This window comes from Chionomys nivalis, chromosome 26, assembly GCF_950005125.1.
Source record: "Chionomys nivalis chromosome 26, mChiNiv1.1, whole genome shotgun sequence".
Lineage (NCBI taxonomy): Eukaryota > Metazoa > Chordata > Mammalia > Rodentia > Cricetidae > Chionomys > Chionomys nivalis.
In genome coordinates, this window is record NC_080111.1 from 15,080,498 (window position 1) to 15,099,204 (window position 18,707).

Sequence of the window (18,707 nt, forward strand, 5' to 3'; positions counted from 1 at the left end):
GTTGGATCATAGGACACATTCATATGATCTTTTTCAGAACTGCAAAGCATTTCAAATGCTATTTTATGTGTTTTTCAACTTTTCCTACGGTGGCGTGTGATGCTACTAAAAGGCATTCTTTTGGGGGTCCTGGAATTTTTACTGTTTACAAAGTAGCTTCTATTCAGCACAGTCAGCATGTTTTATAGAAACATTGAGGAGCTGAGCATATTTGGACAGGTTTTTATTATGCAGATAATATGTGTGTCATAAAAATATAGGTGTTATAAAACAATAAAAGGAGAAGAGCCACCTATGCTGTCATCAGAAATAGTGTCAACAGTTGTTACAGCCTCTGCTCTGCCTTAATCCCTCCCTTGCACAAGCACACACACACACACAGAGAGAGAGAGAGAGAGAGAGAGAGAGAGGGAGAGAGAGAGAGAGAGAATAAAATTATAGAGGACGAGATAGAAATACCATAAAGGAAGCATTGCAAAGAGCAAGCAAGTACATGGAAAAAATGTTATTAGTAACTGAAGCATTCTAAATTACAGACAGTTGATGCTTTATCTACCATACTGAAAAGATAACAAGATTTTAAAACTCCCTTGTGGGGCTGGGGAAATAGCTCAGTGACCGCCGAATAAACATTAAGCCCGCAGCACCCAGTAAAAGGCAGGCACAGCGCATACACCTATAACCTAAGCTTTGAAGGGCGTAGGGCTGGCGCAGAGGCAGGTGGACCCTGAGACTAACCATAGAGACAGATTGACCCCAGCCAGTCTAGCTGGCTCCACAGACTCCTGGTTTAGTGAGACACTGTCTCAAAAAGCAAGGTGGAGACCAACCAAGACACCACTCTTTGGATTCTGGTCTCCATTCATGTGTGCCCATATGCATGCCTACCCACATACACACGTGTACACACCCATACATACATACAGCACAGTACACATAATAAAAACAGCTCTCCTGCGACTTTGAGTTGCTTCAGAGTTTCTGAGGGTGTTTTGCAACTATGTATTTAAAGCACGCAGTTCAGCTTCTCCATCCCAGGACAGAACGGACAAAGGTGAAGACAAATGTTAGAGAAAACTGGAGAAATCCAGATGTTCACCAATATAAGAACAGTAAAATAAAATGTCTTTACATATGTATATTTTAATAAGGATGCATAAATATATATGAATAAATAAAGTTCATGCTCCATGTAAACAATAAAATACTACACAGCAATGAAAACTAATGATGTATATCTATACTTATTGAAATATATCAAGGAAAAGAAGCAGATTTCATGAAGACCATGACCCAGGTTACTTAAAAAATGATCATATTTAGCCAAGTGTGGTCAAATATGACTGTAATCCTTGAACAAGAGAGGTGAAGCAGGAGGAACACCATGAGTTCAAGGTCAGCCTGGGCTACATAGTGAGTTCCATGCCTGAGCTACAAATAATAATAATCATTATGGTTTTTGTTAGATGTGTTGTCATATGCCTATAATCCTAGCACTTAGCAGACCAAGGCAGGACGATTTGAGTTCGAGGCCAGCCTAAACTACATGTCAAAACACATCTCAAAAAAAAATCTTTTAGTTTATAAATATAAAAATAGAACAAATCTAAAAAGGCTTAAGCCAATATTTCAGTAGTCATTATTTTGAGTTACAGAGTTAAAGGAGATTTTAAACTTCTTAATTACCATTTATTTTATAATTCTGTGCTACCTTTATGATAAATATAAACAACAAGATAATGTTTTGAAGAAGGTTATTATTTGCCTATGTCTGAGGCCAAACTGTGACAAGTAGCAGGCTAATCTGATATTAACCCAATTTGTCAGTCTACAAAAAGTTCAGCTATTTGGAGGTTAGGAGGGAGAAAGCCAGAAGCTTGGAAGAGGTAAATGCTGGCTGTGTGGGCACTGTCTTCACATCAGCGCAGGGGCAGCTGCTGCGAACCAGACGTGTGTGAGAGCGCTCCACACTTGTGTGGCTGGCATTCCCAGCATACTTGGCTCCCCACGGTGTGAGAACGAGAGCAATACTTATTTTTAACTTTTAACTTTTGTGTTTAGTACTGTCTTAGGTAGGGTTTCTATTGCTGTGATGAAACACCATGACCGAAAGCAACATAGAGTTTATTTTGTCTTTCAACTTACAAATCCATCGCTGAGGGAAGCCGAGGCAGGAACATGAAGGGAAGAGCTGATGCAGATGTATAGAGGAATGCTTCTTGAAATGGCTTGCTCTTCATGGCTTGCTCTGCCTGCTCTCTCTCTCTCTCTCTCTCTCTCTCTCTCTCTCTCTCTCTCATCAACACACCACACACTGCTTTCTTATAGAACCCAAACCACCAGCCCAGGGATAGCCCCACTCACAGTGGGGGAGGCCTCCCTTTCAATCACTCAAAAGAATGCATGACACACCTCTTCTGGTACCCGCACATACCAGCGTCAGCAGCAGCAGCAGCAGCAGCATCACTTGTGCTCTGGTCCCGCTCTTCCTCGTCAGCAGCATCACTGTCCCTACCCTCTCACAAAGCTGGTGAGGAAAGAGACATGTTCCCAGGAAAGTACTTGCAAGGATTCTAAGTTCAGCCTTGGCCATGATTTATTAGTGTCATTTTCCTTTAGCACACGTGTCTGCAGGAGACATTTGCCCAGAGAACATGCCCCGATGGTTTATGGGACATGAAAAAGAATGCCCAAAATCCAAGTGATCTCAGCTCTTCACAAGTAATACAAACTTATTAACATTAAAACCAGAAGTCTGCGAGTGTTTCGGCTGTTATATAAAATACCTTTGTAACTCACGAGCGTTGCAGAAGTATAGATCACAGGAAAAGATTGTTCAGTTGACAGGAGTGTTTTCTCCTGGGTAAGTGGCTCCTGTGTGCCCCAGGATGTCCTAACTAATTCTGTCTATGGAAATGCTGTTCATATGCTCAGAAGAACTGGCAGTATGGGCCCCTCCCCCATGGTTATCGGGGTCTTTAATTATTCTCAGTTAAAGGGCTACTGATGATATATTTTATTTCATTTCCTTCTGATCCATTAATTAGCTGTGCCTGAGGAGTTAGGGAAGGGCGCACAGTCTGAGAGCTTACCTCATAAACAATCAATTTCCTGTTTCCTGTGCTATCGCAGACTTTACTAAACTCAAATGTGGGTGTTGTGTCGGAGCTCTTTTCCTAAGTACCCTCAGTTTTGGAATAGTCATTATGTGTGTTGACTTTTGTTTGTTTACTTCTTATTCTTGGTCTGTATCTGCCAGGCTCTGTTACAGGATTTAGTTTAGTTGACAGTATCAGAAGCTTCCGCCCTTAGTAGGCTGGCCCCAGATTCCAGGGCCCGTGGTGAGACACTTGGGTGGTAGAATGGGTGGAACAGATCTGCTCAACTCATGTCAGCTTGACAGAAGGGGGTGGTGGCAAAAAGGAGCCAGGGCAAGTGTTAAACGCGTGTCCCACTGACCTGCATCGTCCGGTCAGTTTCCTCCTTCCGCAGTCCCCTTACTCACCAATCATCAGTTGTAAAACCAGCACTGGGTTAAACCTCTGATCGGGCCAGAGCTGTCATGATCTAATGGTCTTGGAAACACACTCGCAGATAGGCTCAAGTGCACTTTAAAGATATTTTACAACAACTTTGGGAAGCAAGGGCAAGGAGACAAAATGCACAGATTCTTTTCAGAGCCCTTTTTATTTTCTAACGTAATGTTCTTTCCACAAAAGGAAAAGCACACCTTGTTATATTGACAAACAAATTGTAAGATTTGAAGTTTGCTCTATGAAGCCAAATATGTAGCTACCATGTTCTGTAGGAAATGTGGGCACTATGACCTCAGTCTGCCAAGCTGGCGGAGCCTGCGTGAGTGATTAACCGGCCCCCTCTGTCTCCACAGATGCTGATGCAGAGATTGAAGGAGCCCCTGCAGCACCGTTGGATGTGGTGCCTTTGGATGCTAACAAAGATTACATCATAATCTCTTGGAAGCAGCCGGCTGTGGACGGAGGGAGCCCTATCCTTGGATACTTTATCGATAAGTTAGTGCTTGGCCTGTGGATGTACAGATGTGTTCTTTTTTTTTTTTTAATTTTTATTTTTTTTATTCTTTTTTAATTAAAATTTCCACCTGCTCCCCGTTTCCCATTTCCCTCCCCTCCTCCCAAATATTGCCCCCTCCCCAGCTTTCTCTTCTAGGTTTCGCCTCCTCTCCCTTTCTTTCTCCATATATGTTTAATACATATATAAACATACATACATATCAGCACCTACTTATTTACATAAACTCTTTGAATTTGGCAACCAGCTCATGTCACTAACTTGGCAAGAATGTAATGACTTTGTGAACCTAATAACAGAGGCCAATGTAGAAATGACATAACTGACATTCAATATACTTAGCATCCACGTTCCTAATATGGCAGTACTGCCTTTAGGAGCACAAGTGAATTCCTTGTACCATATTATATAACAAATAATAGCAAAAATTCATAGTGTTAGGCTACACTCTTACCTACGAGTCCTGGTTGATTACAGTCTTCAGTACTTAGGATTTTACATGTTCATAACCACTAGATTTGGGTAATACAAGCAACAAATTTAGATTATTAGCCCAAGTATGTGATTATCTGACTCAGTTTCTCTTCTGGTAGTTACCCCAATTCCTTTTGCTTTTGTCTGTGGAAACAATTAGAGACAGATTATCTATGTAACAGTAAGTAAAAGTGTGCCCGCTGTGCTCAGTGCCTTCCAGAGAGATGCTTGTTTAACCGTAGACAGGAAGTGGGATGGAGGCTCCCCCTACTTCTGATGAATTTGGAGGTTTGCATAAGTTCTTTCCTTACTGTCAGTTCTGCTTTGTTGTCTTTGACAAATAGCCAAGGGGTCTGCAAATTTTATGGAAGATTGGAGACAATCAGTGCACATTGTTCAATATTTACTGTCTGCTACGATACTGTTCTAAACACTGTATGTGTTTGTCACTAACCCATAGCCATCCCAGACAGGCCTTGTTATCAGTAACCCACAGCCATCCCAAGCAGGCCTTGCTGTCACTAACCCACAGCCATCCCAGACAGGCCTTGCTGTCACTAACCCATAGCCATCCCAGACAGGCCTTGCTCTTATTACAAGTAAGAAACAAAGAGCCGGCCAAAGCCACACGCCACAAGGAAACATTATGTTGCTTAAATTCACATGGATAGTAAACCCAGTGCCAGAATTCTGCTATCAGCTCAGCTGTAGGTCAGTGCTCTCTCTGCTCCAACATGCTATGGAAGCTTCTAGAAAAGATGCCCTTCACCTTTTTTCCCTGCACAAATGAAGGTTAAGAGGCATGTTCTAATGCCACCATGGCAGAGTCTGAACAGGGAGGTGGGAGAGTCCAGACAGAAGCTTGGGAGATAGGCCTAGGAAAACTGCTGCAGCCCCTCAGCTTTGCGCCACCCCGCAAGCAACTCTAGACTCTCTACAAAGCAGAGGTGTGGGAAGGTGGACGGAAGGCATGAGCTGCAAATACGCTTGATAAGACTTTATGTAATGTTGAAGAAAATGATCCTTGATATCCCTATCAGAGAATGTAAAGCGAGAGTGAGGAAGGGAAGACCCCAGCCCCCACCCCGTGTTTCATACTGATCGCTCCTGGAAGTGTCCTCCAATGAGAACTATTCGAAAGTTATATATTTTGAACATAGTGTCATATAGGGGACGTATTGCAAACTAAAAGCCTTGTGTACTAATTGTGAAAAACAAGGGATCGCGTTGTCATAAGGGTGCACAATTTACTCAAACACCGAGTCGCTAATGTTGAGCTGATTGGATTGATAGCCTCATATTGTCTCCTGAGCAGTCCCCTGCCTCTGTTATTGGGAACCAAGTTGCTTCATTAGCAGGCAAATAGAAATAAGTGTCCAACCACTTCATTTCCCTTGGGAATCTTCAGCCTCATCGTTAAAGGGACAAGCGTGACTGGACATGGCATGCAGGCCCAGGACTTAGGGGGTAGAGGAATGGGGGTCATGAGTTAAAAACCAGCTTAGGTTACATAGCAAGACCTTGGAGAGAGAACAGAGGATGGAGAAAGAAAAGAAACAAATAGATTACAGCAACCTTCTGACCCTTGTACCCACACAGAACAGTGATCATCAGGGAAGAAAACAGCACACTGTTTCCCAAACTGCAGTACAAACAGTTTCCTGTTCTGTTCTGTTTGGCTGGTTTGACTGGCCTCAAGGTCCTTCCACCTGAGTTCCCAAATGCCAGGCCAGGCTTGCAGATGTGCACCACCATGCCCAGATACACGGTTATCTTTCTAGGTTCCAACTTGTCCTACAATAATTCTGCTTTTAAATGAAAATGCCTAAAGAAGACAAAATATCACTAACAGTGAAATTAAAAGTGTCAGCAGGAGATGAGTGAGGGCTCTCCCTAAGACTCTCTATAAAGATTCTGGAGCGGTGGCTCTGTGGTTAAAGCACTGGCTGCTCTTCCAGAGGACCCGGGTTCAAGTCCCAGCTCCCACATGGAGCTCACAACTGTCTGCAACTCCAGTTACAGGGGATCTAACGATATCTTCTGTCCTTGGCAGGCACCAGGCACACAAGAGGTGAACAGACATCCGTGCGGGCAAAACACCCATACGTTAAAAATACAACAAAAAGATTCTGGATACACACATGTTTTCCTTACCCCACTCTAACTCCTCTTCACAACACACAAGGCCCTCCCCCCAGCCACTCCTTCAGGAAAGGTCTGAGGCTGGTGAGATGTCTTAGTGAGTAAAGGTGAATGCCCGTACCCCCTCCCTTCCCTCCCTCTCTTTCTCTGTCTGTCTGTCTGTCTGTCTGCCTGTCTTTCTCTCTCTCCTCCCCACCCCCCCACACACATACACATACTTGAAATGTTTGAAGGAACAGCTTGAAGGACACATTGAGCTTGGGTGGGAATGTCGTGAGTGTCTGAAGTCTAGCCCCAATAAGGTGTTGCAGGTTTTGACACAGAGACGATCTGAGGTGGCAGGGGAATGTATGCCTCGGACCTTTGCTCTTAGCCATACTCGGCGTAACTTGCTGACCCCTCATTCCTCAGGTGCGAGGTGGGCACAGACAGCTGGTCTCAGTGCAATGACACACCTGTGAAGTTCGCTCGCTTTCCAGTCACCGGCTTGATAGAAGGTCGTTCCTACATATTCCGCGTCCGAGCTGTGAATAAAACTGGAATAGGCCTGCCATCTCGAGTTTCTGAGCCTGTGGCTGCTCTGGATCCAGCTGAGAAAGCTAGACTTAAAAGTAAGCCCTCTTCATTTCTCTGTATCTTCCCGGCGCCTTTAAAAAAAAATACGGCGGTAGGTGTCACTGCAAGTAATTCCTCTTCCGTCCACTAGAGGGCGGCAAGAGTAAAGCATCTCTTGGTGATCAAACAGTCCTGTGGTTCGGGTGAGTGCAAGAACATAAAAAATATTTGCTTTTGATTCATTTTCTGAGCTTTTTAAAAACCTCATTTTATTTTATCTTTAAAAAATTACTCAGAAAAGTGTATCTTAATAGTTTGTGTTCTAAACTGTAGGTCTGGAATAAAATATGAGAACAAAAGCCCAAAGATCATTTTTATTCACATTATTAATGTATTCTGAATCTAACTGCATTTATGGTTCAAAGTGAACTTTTCTCTCTTTCTTTTCTCTTTTGGTTTTTCGAGACAAGGTTTCTCTGTGTAGCTTTGGAGCCTGTCCTGTAACTCTCTGTAGACCAGGCTGGCCTCAAACTCACAGGGAGCCTCTGCCTCCCGAGTGCTGGGATTAAAGGCGTGTGTCAGCAGTACCCAGCCAAAGTGAATTTCTTTACCTTGAAGTCTTTGTCCAAGTATTACTATCCAATCCTGTGGGCTTCTCCATGTTGATTAAAAAACAAATTTACATCTGATCCAAATTTGGGTTTTCCTTTGGGTAATATAATCTTGAGCTGTCAAGATGGCCCAGCAGGTAAAGGCACCTGCTGCCAAGCCTGATTATCTGAGTTCAATGCCCGGGGGCCCACATGGTGGAAGGAGGGTGTTAGCTCCTGCGATTGTCCTTTGACCTGCATATGTACTCTGTGGCTTATATGCACTCACATGCCCCCATACATACACATACACAGACTTGTGCAAGTGCGCACATCTGCACACACACACACACAATTAAAATATAATCTAAAAGATTTTAAAAATAATCATTTTATATATCTTTTGAGCCTGAATATCAAGTCAGGTACGTAAATTATGACTTCAGTGGGAACCTGTATGGCATCCCCAAACAAGGGACCATAAAATGACATCCTAAGAATCCCTAGATAGTGGCGTTTCATTCTGTCCCAGCAGTCCTTGTCATACATTAGCCAGCAGCTGTTAGCCGAGGGCAGATGCACGGAGGACACTCACGGGCCAGCAGCTGTTAGCCGAGGGCAGACGCACGGAGGACACTCACGGGCCAGCAGCTGTTAGCCGAGGGCAGACACACGGAGGACACTCACGGACATGCCAGGGGTATTATTTGCCAGTTGTAGTCTATAGTTCCGGACGCTGTCAGATCCCGAGGGAGGAGGAGATAAAGTTATCTCCTGCAACAGGTCCACTCTTCATTTGCAGTTTTATTCTTTACCTCAGTTACTTTTAGTGTCGCCACAAAATTCCAAGGAAATTCGCATTGCATCCAGTCTCTCTTCCCTGTTAAATTAGTCAATTCCACCTCACACTTTCTTCTACTCCTTTCTTTCCTAAACTGTCTATCGTCTGTCTATCTATCTATCTATCTATCTATCTATCTATCTATCTATCTATCTATCATATGTCTGTCTATGATCTATCTATCCTCCCATCTGTCTGTCTGTCTATCTATCACATCTATCTATCAATCATACCTTATCTGTCTGTTTATATGGGTATATTTGTGTGGGGGAGGGCATGCATGCCACAGTGCTTGTGTGGAAGTCAGAGGACAACCACTTACTAGAAGTTGGTTGTCTCCTTCTACTGTGTCGGTCCTGGTTATAGACTCACGTCATTAGTCTTGGCAGCAGGCACCTTTACTGCAGAGCCGTCGCTCCCACCCACTGTTCCCTTTTCCATGCTGTCAAGGCCATAGGACGGAGTTCTGTACATTATACCTCTCCCTCCCATCTTCCCTACTCATGTCCCATAGACAGCGCTTTTCAAAGCATAATAGGAATGCTTTGCCCCCATTCAGCTCTCATGCCTAATCTGCCTCTTGTCTCCCCTGACCATGATACCAGTCAGAGAACTACTATGTTATGACTGTCCTCGGTGTGTTTCTCCCAAATGTGTTGTCTCTGAAGAAGGCATGGGAAGCTTGTGGTTTTGGGGAGGGGGCTATTTACTGATAAGTAGAACTGCAGAAAATTCAACTCAGTCCAGGGAGACTCTAGGTTCTGGGAAGGGCTGGGTTCCCATGGTACCTTATACATGTTGGCAAAGGTGCATAGGAAGACGTGTAAGAGAACTAGAACCTATTTGACTAACGCAGCCAATTTATTGGTTTGTCGAAGAGTCAGAAGCACATTCGAGAGCGTGCGACTTTCATGCTTGTCCTCCTTAGGTCGTCCTTCAGCGCCCTGGACTGGACAGATCATTGTCACGGAAGAGGAACCTACAGGTACAAACTCTGGCCACTCCAGATGCCACGACTGATGTGCTGTGCAGTTTAGCTTTGCTTGTAAATATATATAATAGTTTGTGAAGCGTTGGAAAGAGATGGTAGCTGAAATAACATATCAAAGAATCGTGTGTGGGGGTGGCGGGACTGGGGATGGTGCCCAGGGCCTTGTGCAGGCCAAGAACACACTTCCTTCCAGGCCCCAAGAGTCACGTTTCATTTAAAAAGACATACTATGGTGCAGTTGTCATATGATGAACAGTGCATATGTTAATGTAAAATTTGCTAAGCTTTATGTGTATGCACGTGTGATATCATTGCTATGACCAAAGCAGCAAACATGCCCACCACTTCTAAGACCCTCCCCCGTCTCCAGGTCATCTCTGGCCTGCTTTCTTACATTACAGTTTGCATTGTTCACATTTTACATAGATAGGGCCATACTCATTTTTGTTTCCTTTTGTTAGCATACTTACTTTGTGATTTATTGTCTGTGTAGGTGCACCTGTAAATTAATAACAATTCATCCATGTCCTGTTAAAGTTTCTGTAAGCCAGATGTGCTTGCGTAGATGTGTACACTTCACGTCTCTAGGGCACACCCTTAAGAGTGGGAGAGATGGCTCTCTGCTAGGTGTGAGTTTCATTTTCATAGGAGTTGCTGTTTTTACCGAGATGATGGAGCCACTTTACACTCCCATCAGCACCATGTGAGAATTCCCAGAGAGACCACTGGTCCCTAGTCCTTGGGATGAGCAGCCTTTCTAGCATCCTTGTTGCGATGGCTCTGTCTTTGTATTCTCCTAATACCAAACATCCTTTCATGACTCACTGCTGTTTCAGTTGACATTCATTGTTGTTAGGTCTGAGGGTCTCGCCTTTCTTTTCTTCCCCTAAAATGTTAGGGCACTTGCTCTTCTGTTTCCACAAGTGACCTATTTCAGGTTACTGTTTCTAGACTGCATGGAGGATCCGCCATTATTGGGACTTGCGTGTGGCTGTCAGTGTCTTGGAACTGTCTGTTGAAATAGGATTTTTACCCATGGAATTTGCCTCGGCATCACAGTCAAATTCCACTGATTTCACTCCTGTGCATCTACTTCTGGAATCCCCACCAGCGCGTTTTGTTTTCTGTACATCAGTATCATACTCTGATGGCTACTGTTGGTTTTATGGTCTTCCTTTGTTCATAAGTCTGACCTACGGTATAAGTCAGGGAGTCTGAGCTCTCTCATCTGTGCCATTGTTCCCAGGGCTGTTTAACTATTCTAATTCTTCGTCTTTTCTTGTCAATTTCAATCAACTTATCAATTTCTACAAAGATGCTGAAACCCAGATGATATTTAACACCATTGAGTTCTTCAATGTGTAGAAAAGCATATGCTGATTTTACTTGGGTTATCAGCCTTTCTTTCAAATGAACCTTTCTGTTAGTGCAGATTTTCTGCTTAGCAATTGTTTCCCCTTTGGTTTGTGTGAAAAGGTCTTTGTTTCACCTTCCTTCTTGTCCAGATCTTCACTGACTATAGAATTCTAGTTTGACAGTTTCCAGTCAGTACTTTGAAGAACTAGTCCAGCTGAGAGGCAGTAACAACAGCACGAAGAGCCATGGATCAGGGAGGACTTGGGTCACAGGAGTGGATGGAGGTTTTGCAGCTCCTTAAAATACTACATGGACCAGACATCAAGATTTTAAAAATTATCCCAGTGCATTAGAAATAGCCAGAGTAAAGATAAATGAAAAACTGAAAAGTAATAAGAGTGGCAGTTCACCTAAGAAATCAGAAGAGGGCCGGGCGGTGGTGGCGCACGCCTTTAATCCCAGCACTCGGGAGGCAGAGGCAGGCGGATCTCTGTGAGTTCGAGACCAGCCTGGTCTACAAGAGCTAGTTCCAGGACAGGCTCCAAAACCACAGAGAAACCCTGTCTCGAAAAACCAAAAAAAAGAAAAGAAAGAAATGAGAAGAGCCGGCGAGAACAGCTCTTGTTGTTTAGAACGTGCTGCACAGGGAAACCACACTGAGCACAGAACCCTGACACCGCTCCCGGGGAAACGTTTCTAGAACATGTGCCGTATTGTGACGCTCCAACTCAGAAACAGGAAGTCTTGCAGGAGAAAACAAGTCTTTGCACATTTTAACTTTAAACTTAAAACTCTGGCAAAAGTCCTAGAAATGTAGATATTTTTCTTGAGTTTGGTTTGTTGGAAATGAATGAATCCAAGAGCAGCTTCATAATTTAATTTCCCAGGAAGAGAGCACTGCTGAGAGCCGCAGAGCTTGATGTTAGCGGCCTCAGAGATGCCCTGAGATGCAACTAAGAATCAGCCCTTTCACAGTGACATAAACGCTCGCTTAGGGAGGTGGCGCAGATTCCCTCCTCTTTCCTGGTGGCACATTTTTGGTCTTAACAGTGCCATTTGAGAGGGAAATGGCTTGACATGTTTATGAGTTTTCATCCCATGGAAACACAATTACGTGATATAAATTGCTAGATTAAATTGATGTTTCGACCCTCAAATATTAAATTGGTCAAAACCAGTTTCTGACAGTCTGCCACAGAAGGTAGCCTTCGTTCCCAGAATGCTGTAGTTATTTCGGCAGCTAACAATCATTTAGTTTCTTTTAGTGACAGGGTGTTTCTCTGTATTTTAAGACTGTGGTAAATCAGTCTTCTGTGGATAGATGAATGAAATATCAAAATCACTTGGGGTCACTATAGAATAAAGACATTCTGACTTTTTAAGGAAATAGCCACCATCCATGAGGTGATCTATGGTTTCCATAGTTACCTGCATTTATGTAACAATTAAATTATTTAAGAAATGTAATAGATGCACTCTTCTCATTTTAATCAATAAAATATCAATGAATTCTTTCCCATGTCCCATCCCTGACAAGACTGTCAGTATCACAAAGGGGCTTGGAATCCCACCATCTATGTAATGGAGGGAGGAAGGGAGGGTGGGAGGGAGGGAGGGAGGGAGAGAGAGAGAGAGAGAGAGAGAGAGAGAGAGAGAACTTAGTTCCTTGTGCTGCAGATCTGTACTGTAACAATAACTATTGTCACTGTGATTTTTGTCCCTGGGTCTGCACAGTTTTTCTTTGCTTGCTTCTGTGATATTCTCTTTATCACTGGTTGTAGAATTTTGATTTTGATGTGCATCAGTGATTTTCTTCCTATGTATTGTACTTCTCGGGTCTGTGGGTTTCTAGCTGTCCTCTGTTCTGAGGAGGTCCCACTATTGGACTCCTCTCTCTCCTCTACTAGGGGTTTCTGTTATGTGCCACTTGAGGCCACTGAAACTGGTTTTCAGCTCCTTGGTTCTGTGTCCCCTCAGTCTTCACCTTCTTGACCATGTGGAATGTATAGAACCATGGTTTATGTTTGTAGCTGCTTCCGTGTCCTTGTCTCCCAATTATCACAGATGATACTAATTCTGTCACCTGTGGCATTTCTGGTTACTAATGATTCTTCCCCCTAATGTAGGCTTTATTTTCTTGTTTTCTATACACACTTTTTTTTCTCTTTTAGTTAATACCAGGTATTTTGAGTTTATATTGTTTGGTGCTGGATATTTTTAAATTTGTAGAAATGCCTTTGAGCAATTTTTTGAGGAAACAAATCTTTTCAAAGTGGCAGGGAATTCAGCTGTTGCAGAGGGGATGGAAGAAGGGAAGGAGGGAAGAAGAGGAAGGCAAGGAAGACATTTTCTGATGAAGATGTCGTAATTGTGAGGTAGATCCAGAGGACACCATGTGAGTCCTACACTTTTGACCTTGGCACGGAAATCAACCCCACCACCTCGTGGCCCACTCTAGACTTCAGTTTTTCCTTTATGTACTTTGGAACCAAACACGCACTTCTTTGCATGGTTCAATTTCCCTCTACATCAGTTTAGTGGTAAATTATATAAAGACAAGTCCAGTCCCAGGTTCCCTTGGTCTGTCTGTATGCTATGCACAGTGTCATCTGAATAGCCAAATGAATGAATGATTTATTATTATTATTATTATTGGAGATAAGGTTTCCTTACACTGTGGAGCCAGGAAGAGAGGGGCACTTGTGGCTCTCCATGTGTCTCCGGCTCCCCTGAATATGTGCACCTCACTTTACCTTGTTCTTTTCCAGAGGGTGTCATTCCCGGCCCCCCCACAGACCTCTCTGTCACTGAGGCCACCCGGAGCTACGTAGTGCTGAGCTGGAAACCCCCTGGCCAGCGCGGTCACGAGGGCATTATGTATTTTGTAGAAAAGGTAAGATCCCGGCATTATCACCTATGCTACCTCCTGTTAATTTCTGATAACAATGGAGCAACTACAGTAGGGCAGCAGCAGGAATAACTAAACTCTTTAAATTCACATAGATTATGAACTGTCTCTGTTGAAAATATAAATAACACATAGAACTTCATCATGGTGCCTTGAGACTCCCTCATGTTCCTGTGCTATAGCTTGCCTGTATGGCGGTGTTCTCTACAGCAGCCCCTGTCTCTCTTGTGATGGAACAGCACTAGTGATGGCTGTCTGTCTTCTGGTCCTTCTGTCAGGCGATGAAACATGATGAGGGTGGAGGGCAAGAGGAACAGAGAAGTTGTACGGCTTCCAAACAGGAGGGCGAGGTGAAGCTAAGGCTCCACACACCACTGTGAAGCCGTATTCTTCATACACAGTAGATGGGGGCTGGGTGACGAAGCAGTCTGAGATGCTGGATTCTTTCCCCACATGTCTTATAATCGTGCTGGGATCAGACCGTTAGAAGACAGCGTGGTGAGCTGGGTGAGGATGATGCGGGAGCCAGCTGTGTAGCCGTATCCACAGGGCTCTGGTGAGCATTTGTGAGCAGCTAGTGGGGAAGTGCCCAGAGCTGGCCAGGGCATTACTGAAGGAAGCGGTTCTGCTGCCAGCACAGAAACACGTGAGAATCCAGACAGCGTGGTACAGAATCCTCCTTCGCAAGATCATGGCTTCTGAGAGGATATTTAAGAATTTGTTTAACATGAAGCTCCAAGTCCCTGTTGACCAAGCACTTGCCTAGGATTTGTGATGCCCTTGCTTCAATGCCCACTGCCACAAAAATGAGATCAGGATTCAATTGAGATGGTGTTTTTGTCTGATGTGTAAAAACATTTGTGTATTTATTCAGAGTAATCTGCTATTGTTAACAAAAATGAGATTAGTGCTCATGCTTTAAATTTCATCTTTGCACAATTACATAAAAGGTTTTTTATAAAATATTTGGAATTCAGTTTTCCTCTTTCATCTGGATTATTCTTCTGATTATTCAATTTCAGAATAACTGTTAGGTTACCTTCCCTTACAGTTACTGTGGGAGGATCCATTTCTGAGGAATATAGGTTTATGGAGATATCTACAGATTAGGTAACAATATAAAAACAGGGTGCAGATATCGTGTGTTTTAAGTTCTGGGACTGAACCCAGGGTTCATACACACCAGACCACTGCTCTGACAGACTTCCCACTTTTGAGATCTTATCCCTGCCCCCTAAATGGCTATGATTACAGGCTTGTGCCACCAGGCCTGGCCAATATACAAACTCCAGAAGTGTAATAACATGTATTGATTATGAATAATAGTGACTTCCATCATGGTATTTTTGTGCAACTCATACTTTTTCTTTTCCCTTTCTTCTCCTGTTGACACCCCATTTTCCCCCTTCTATTTTCTTGTCTAGTTTTGTTTTTTGGAGGTTTTGTTATTATTGTTGTTTGAGTTTTTGGTAATCAGTGGGTTTTACTAGTGTTGCTTACAGGAGGACAGTTGAGGAATTGTTTGTAGGAACAGAGGGGCCTTATCAGTGGATACCGCACTGAATAAAATGTCATTTTTATGTCATAAATGTCAACCATAAGCTAATGAGTACCCATGAGACCCTGCCCACTCCACCACAGAGTGTTGATTAACCCAAGAATGTGTGGATTTCCCAGTATGCAATTTATATAGAGATATCTTTGTGTACACACACACACACACGTGTATGCACACATGCACGCAGTATGCCCATGGCAGCATATGTGCCAGACGTCAAACTATGAAAGTTGATTTTCTCCTTCTTCTATGTGGGTCTCAGGATCAAAACTAGGTAGTTAGTCTTGGTGGCAGTTGTCTTTCTGGCTGAGCCTTCTCACTAGTAAAGTATGCAAATATCTTAATAGTCTTTTATTTATTTCAAACTTGTGGATCTTAAGAATTACACTAGCGTGCCAGGAGGTGGTGTTCCACACCTTTAATCCAAGCACTTGGGAGGCAGAAGCAGGCGGATCTCTGTGAGTTCAAGGCCAGCCTGGTCTACAGAGTGAGTTCCAAGACAGCCAGGATTGTTTCACAGAGAAACCCTGTCTCAAAACAAAACAAAAACAAAACAAAGAAAGAAAGAAAGAAAGAAAGAAAGAAAGAAAGAAAGAAAAAAAGAAAAGAAAAAAATACACCAGACTAACACATTATTGTCTGTGATTTTCCATTATTAATATTTTTGGTGGTGAACATTTGTCTGGTGTTCCTGAGATTGATGTCTTGCTTCTTTCTTATCTGCAGGAAATTGTAAACAATAAGTTTATGACTGCTTTCCCATGTAACAAAGACTAGAAATCTTCCAAGGGTCTGGTTTTATAAAATCTAAAATTATATGTATAGTTTCCTATTTTCTAAATGTTATCCCCAAATAAAATGTATGTTATCACCCTAAACCTTTTTCTATTTTAATAGAAGCAATGATAGAGTAATAGCTAAATGTACATTTCTGGTAAATTTAATACACACCCATGCCCACTGCATTTCTTTGACACACTCCACAGGAAAAGGCTCTGAATTAACTCTGTGACAGTAATTACCATTTTGCTAACATAATGACGCATAACAACCCACGCAGACATGTGCTTCAGATGAGTCAGTGCTGGCTTCTGTTGACCATTTCCTTTGGTCACATCAACCTGAATTTTGAAAAGTCTCTAACTTCCCCAGATCAAAGTACATATCATTTATCATTAAACAATTAAACATTTTTTCCAATCAGCCTGCTCAGTTGTGTAAACAGAGACTGTACTTTCTTTCCCCAGCCACCCAGACCTGAATAATCACACAGAAACTATATTGATTACAACACTGTTTGACCAACGCCTCAGGCATATTTCTAGCTAGCTCTTACATCTTAAATTAACCCATTTCTATTAGTCTGTGTATTGCCATGTGCCATGACATTTACCTCATTTTCTACATGTCTTGCTTCCTTGGCAGCTGATTGGTGTCTGCTTGATTCAGCCTATTCTCTATATATCTCTATATGGATTTCCCTCCTGGCTTCACTCTGCTAAACTATTGGCCAAAACAGCTTTATTCATCAACCATTAAACATATATACAGAAGTACATCCCACATCATCTCCCCTTTTCTATCTAATTAAAAAGGAATGTTTTAACTTTAACATAGTAAAATTGCATATACAAAACAGTTATCAAGCAATAATTATAGTTATAATATTTAGTCCCTTTACATTTGATAAATTAAGGAAAATACTCTATCATCTATCCTATCTTTGTGAGTCTAAAGTTTTATATCTAATTTATCTTTTACCATAACTAAGGAAAACTATAATTATATAATTTGATGAAGTCTTCAACTCCATCAAAGACCCCTGAAGGATATAATATTACCTAAGTAAACAGAAAGTACATTGTAAGCAGCTTTCAAAACTCTAGAAATGGCAGAGACATCTCACTGCTTGAACAGTCACCCAAAGTTCTTTTGTAACATTGGGGCATCCATCTTCAGCCAGTAGGCCCATAGTATCTGGAAGACTTTTCAGTGAAGCAGGAAATTTGAAGATCAGTTCTGCCTTGTATTGGCAAAGTTTGTCAGTTGCTTTCTTCTGTGTCCTGCAGAATGTCTGACAGTTTCTTCTGTGAAGCAGGAACCCTAAAAGTACCATCCTGTCTTTTGGAAAGTTAAGAAGTCATTTTTCTGTGGGTCCGGCATGTCCAGTTCATGTAGCATACCATCAAGCAGTCCAAGCAAGAATAGTTTCTTGCCCAAATGGTTAGCCTTTTACATTGAAGGCAAATTCCATAACGAGTTTCTTCAATTCCCATCAACCTCTCTAAAGTAATTGGTGTTGGCAAAAGCAAACAGGTCTCACTGTTGAGAAAAGCCTAAGTTTTAAAAATATTTTAAATGCCATATTCTGTAGGTCTTTGAAAAGTTTGAAGAATATTTATCTATCTGAAATACATCTCTGTACATTTAGAAAACTTAACTAGCATGACTACAAGTTTGACTGTTATAGATGACTATTAATTCATAGTTTTTAATTATATATTACATTTTTAATGAGCTGTATAAACATAATACCTTAAACAAGAGTAGAAATGTACATATAGCAAAATTAACCTTAAATTTGTATCATTAAACCAAAGTCCATACCAATGCAGTAGTGTTCATTTCTATATCATATCCCCATCTTTTTCTTTAGAAAGACCTTGACTGTACCCATTAATCATTTATAATCAAGTCCTTTAAATTAAAATAAACATTTATAAACAATATTTGGAATTTGTAGGTTTTTATACTACTTACTGCTCATTGGGGGTGCTGTTAATCAGGTCTTTCATGGGGTATCTTGTGTGGTTGGTCCGTTTCAACCAGCAGTCCTAAAACTGTCATGGATGTTGGACCACTTAGGCCGTTGCTTCAGGGAGTCTTATTTGGTCAAACCATGTTAGCCAGTAAGGAATACACAACTTTCTATTCTCTGTGGAAACAAAAGCAGAACCTCTTTTCCAAAGTAACATGTCCTTAGACCTAAATTTTGAAGTCAAGATACCTTTAAAATATATATTGTTGTTTTGGCTTAGCAGCCCATACCATGAAATGTCTTTCTGTAGTTAGCTCATTCTCAGACAAAAAAAAAAATCAAAGAAAATACAATAATACATATAATCCAGACTCTTCATGTAGTTTCCATCTTTACATGGCTTCTTTTATTTTTACTCTGTTTCTTTTACTTTTATTTTTTAATTTTTGATTTTTTGAAACAGGGTTTCATTGTGTATCTTTGG

General features: G+C 42.0%; 1 protein-coding gene across 3 annotated transcripts in view; it reads left to right on the forward strand.

Moving 5' to 3' along the window:
- Positions 1-18,707, forward strand: part of Myom1 (myomesin 1) — a 123,999-nt gene that overhangs the window by 42,103 nt on the left and 63,189 nt on the right. For all 3 annotated transcript variants that reach the window (XM_057758397.1, XM_057758394.1, XM_057758395.1), the window contains exons 11-14: positions 3,890-4,031; positions 7,078-7,277; positions 9,581-9,637; positions 13,768-13,892. In XM_057758397.1, coding sequence (XP_057614380.1) covers positions 3,890-4,031; positions 7,078-7,277; positions 9,581-9,637; positions 13,768-13,892 — 524 coding nt within the window. The remainder of the gene's footprint in view (positions 1-3,889; positions 4,032-7,077; positions 7,278-9,580; positions 9,638-13,767; positions 13,893-18,707) is intronic.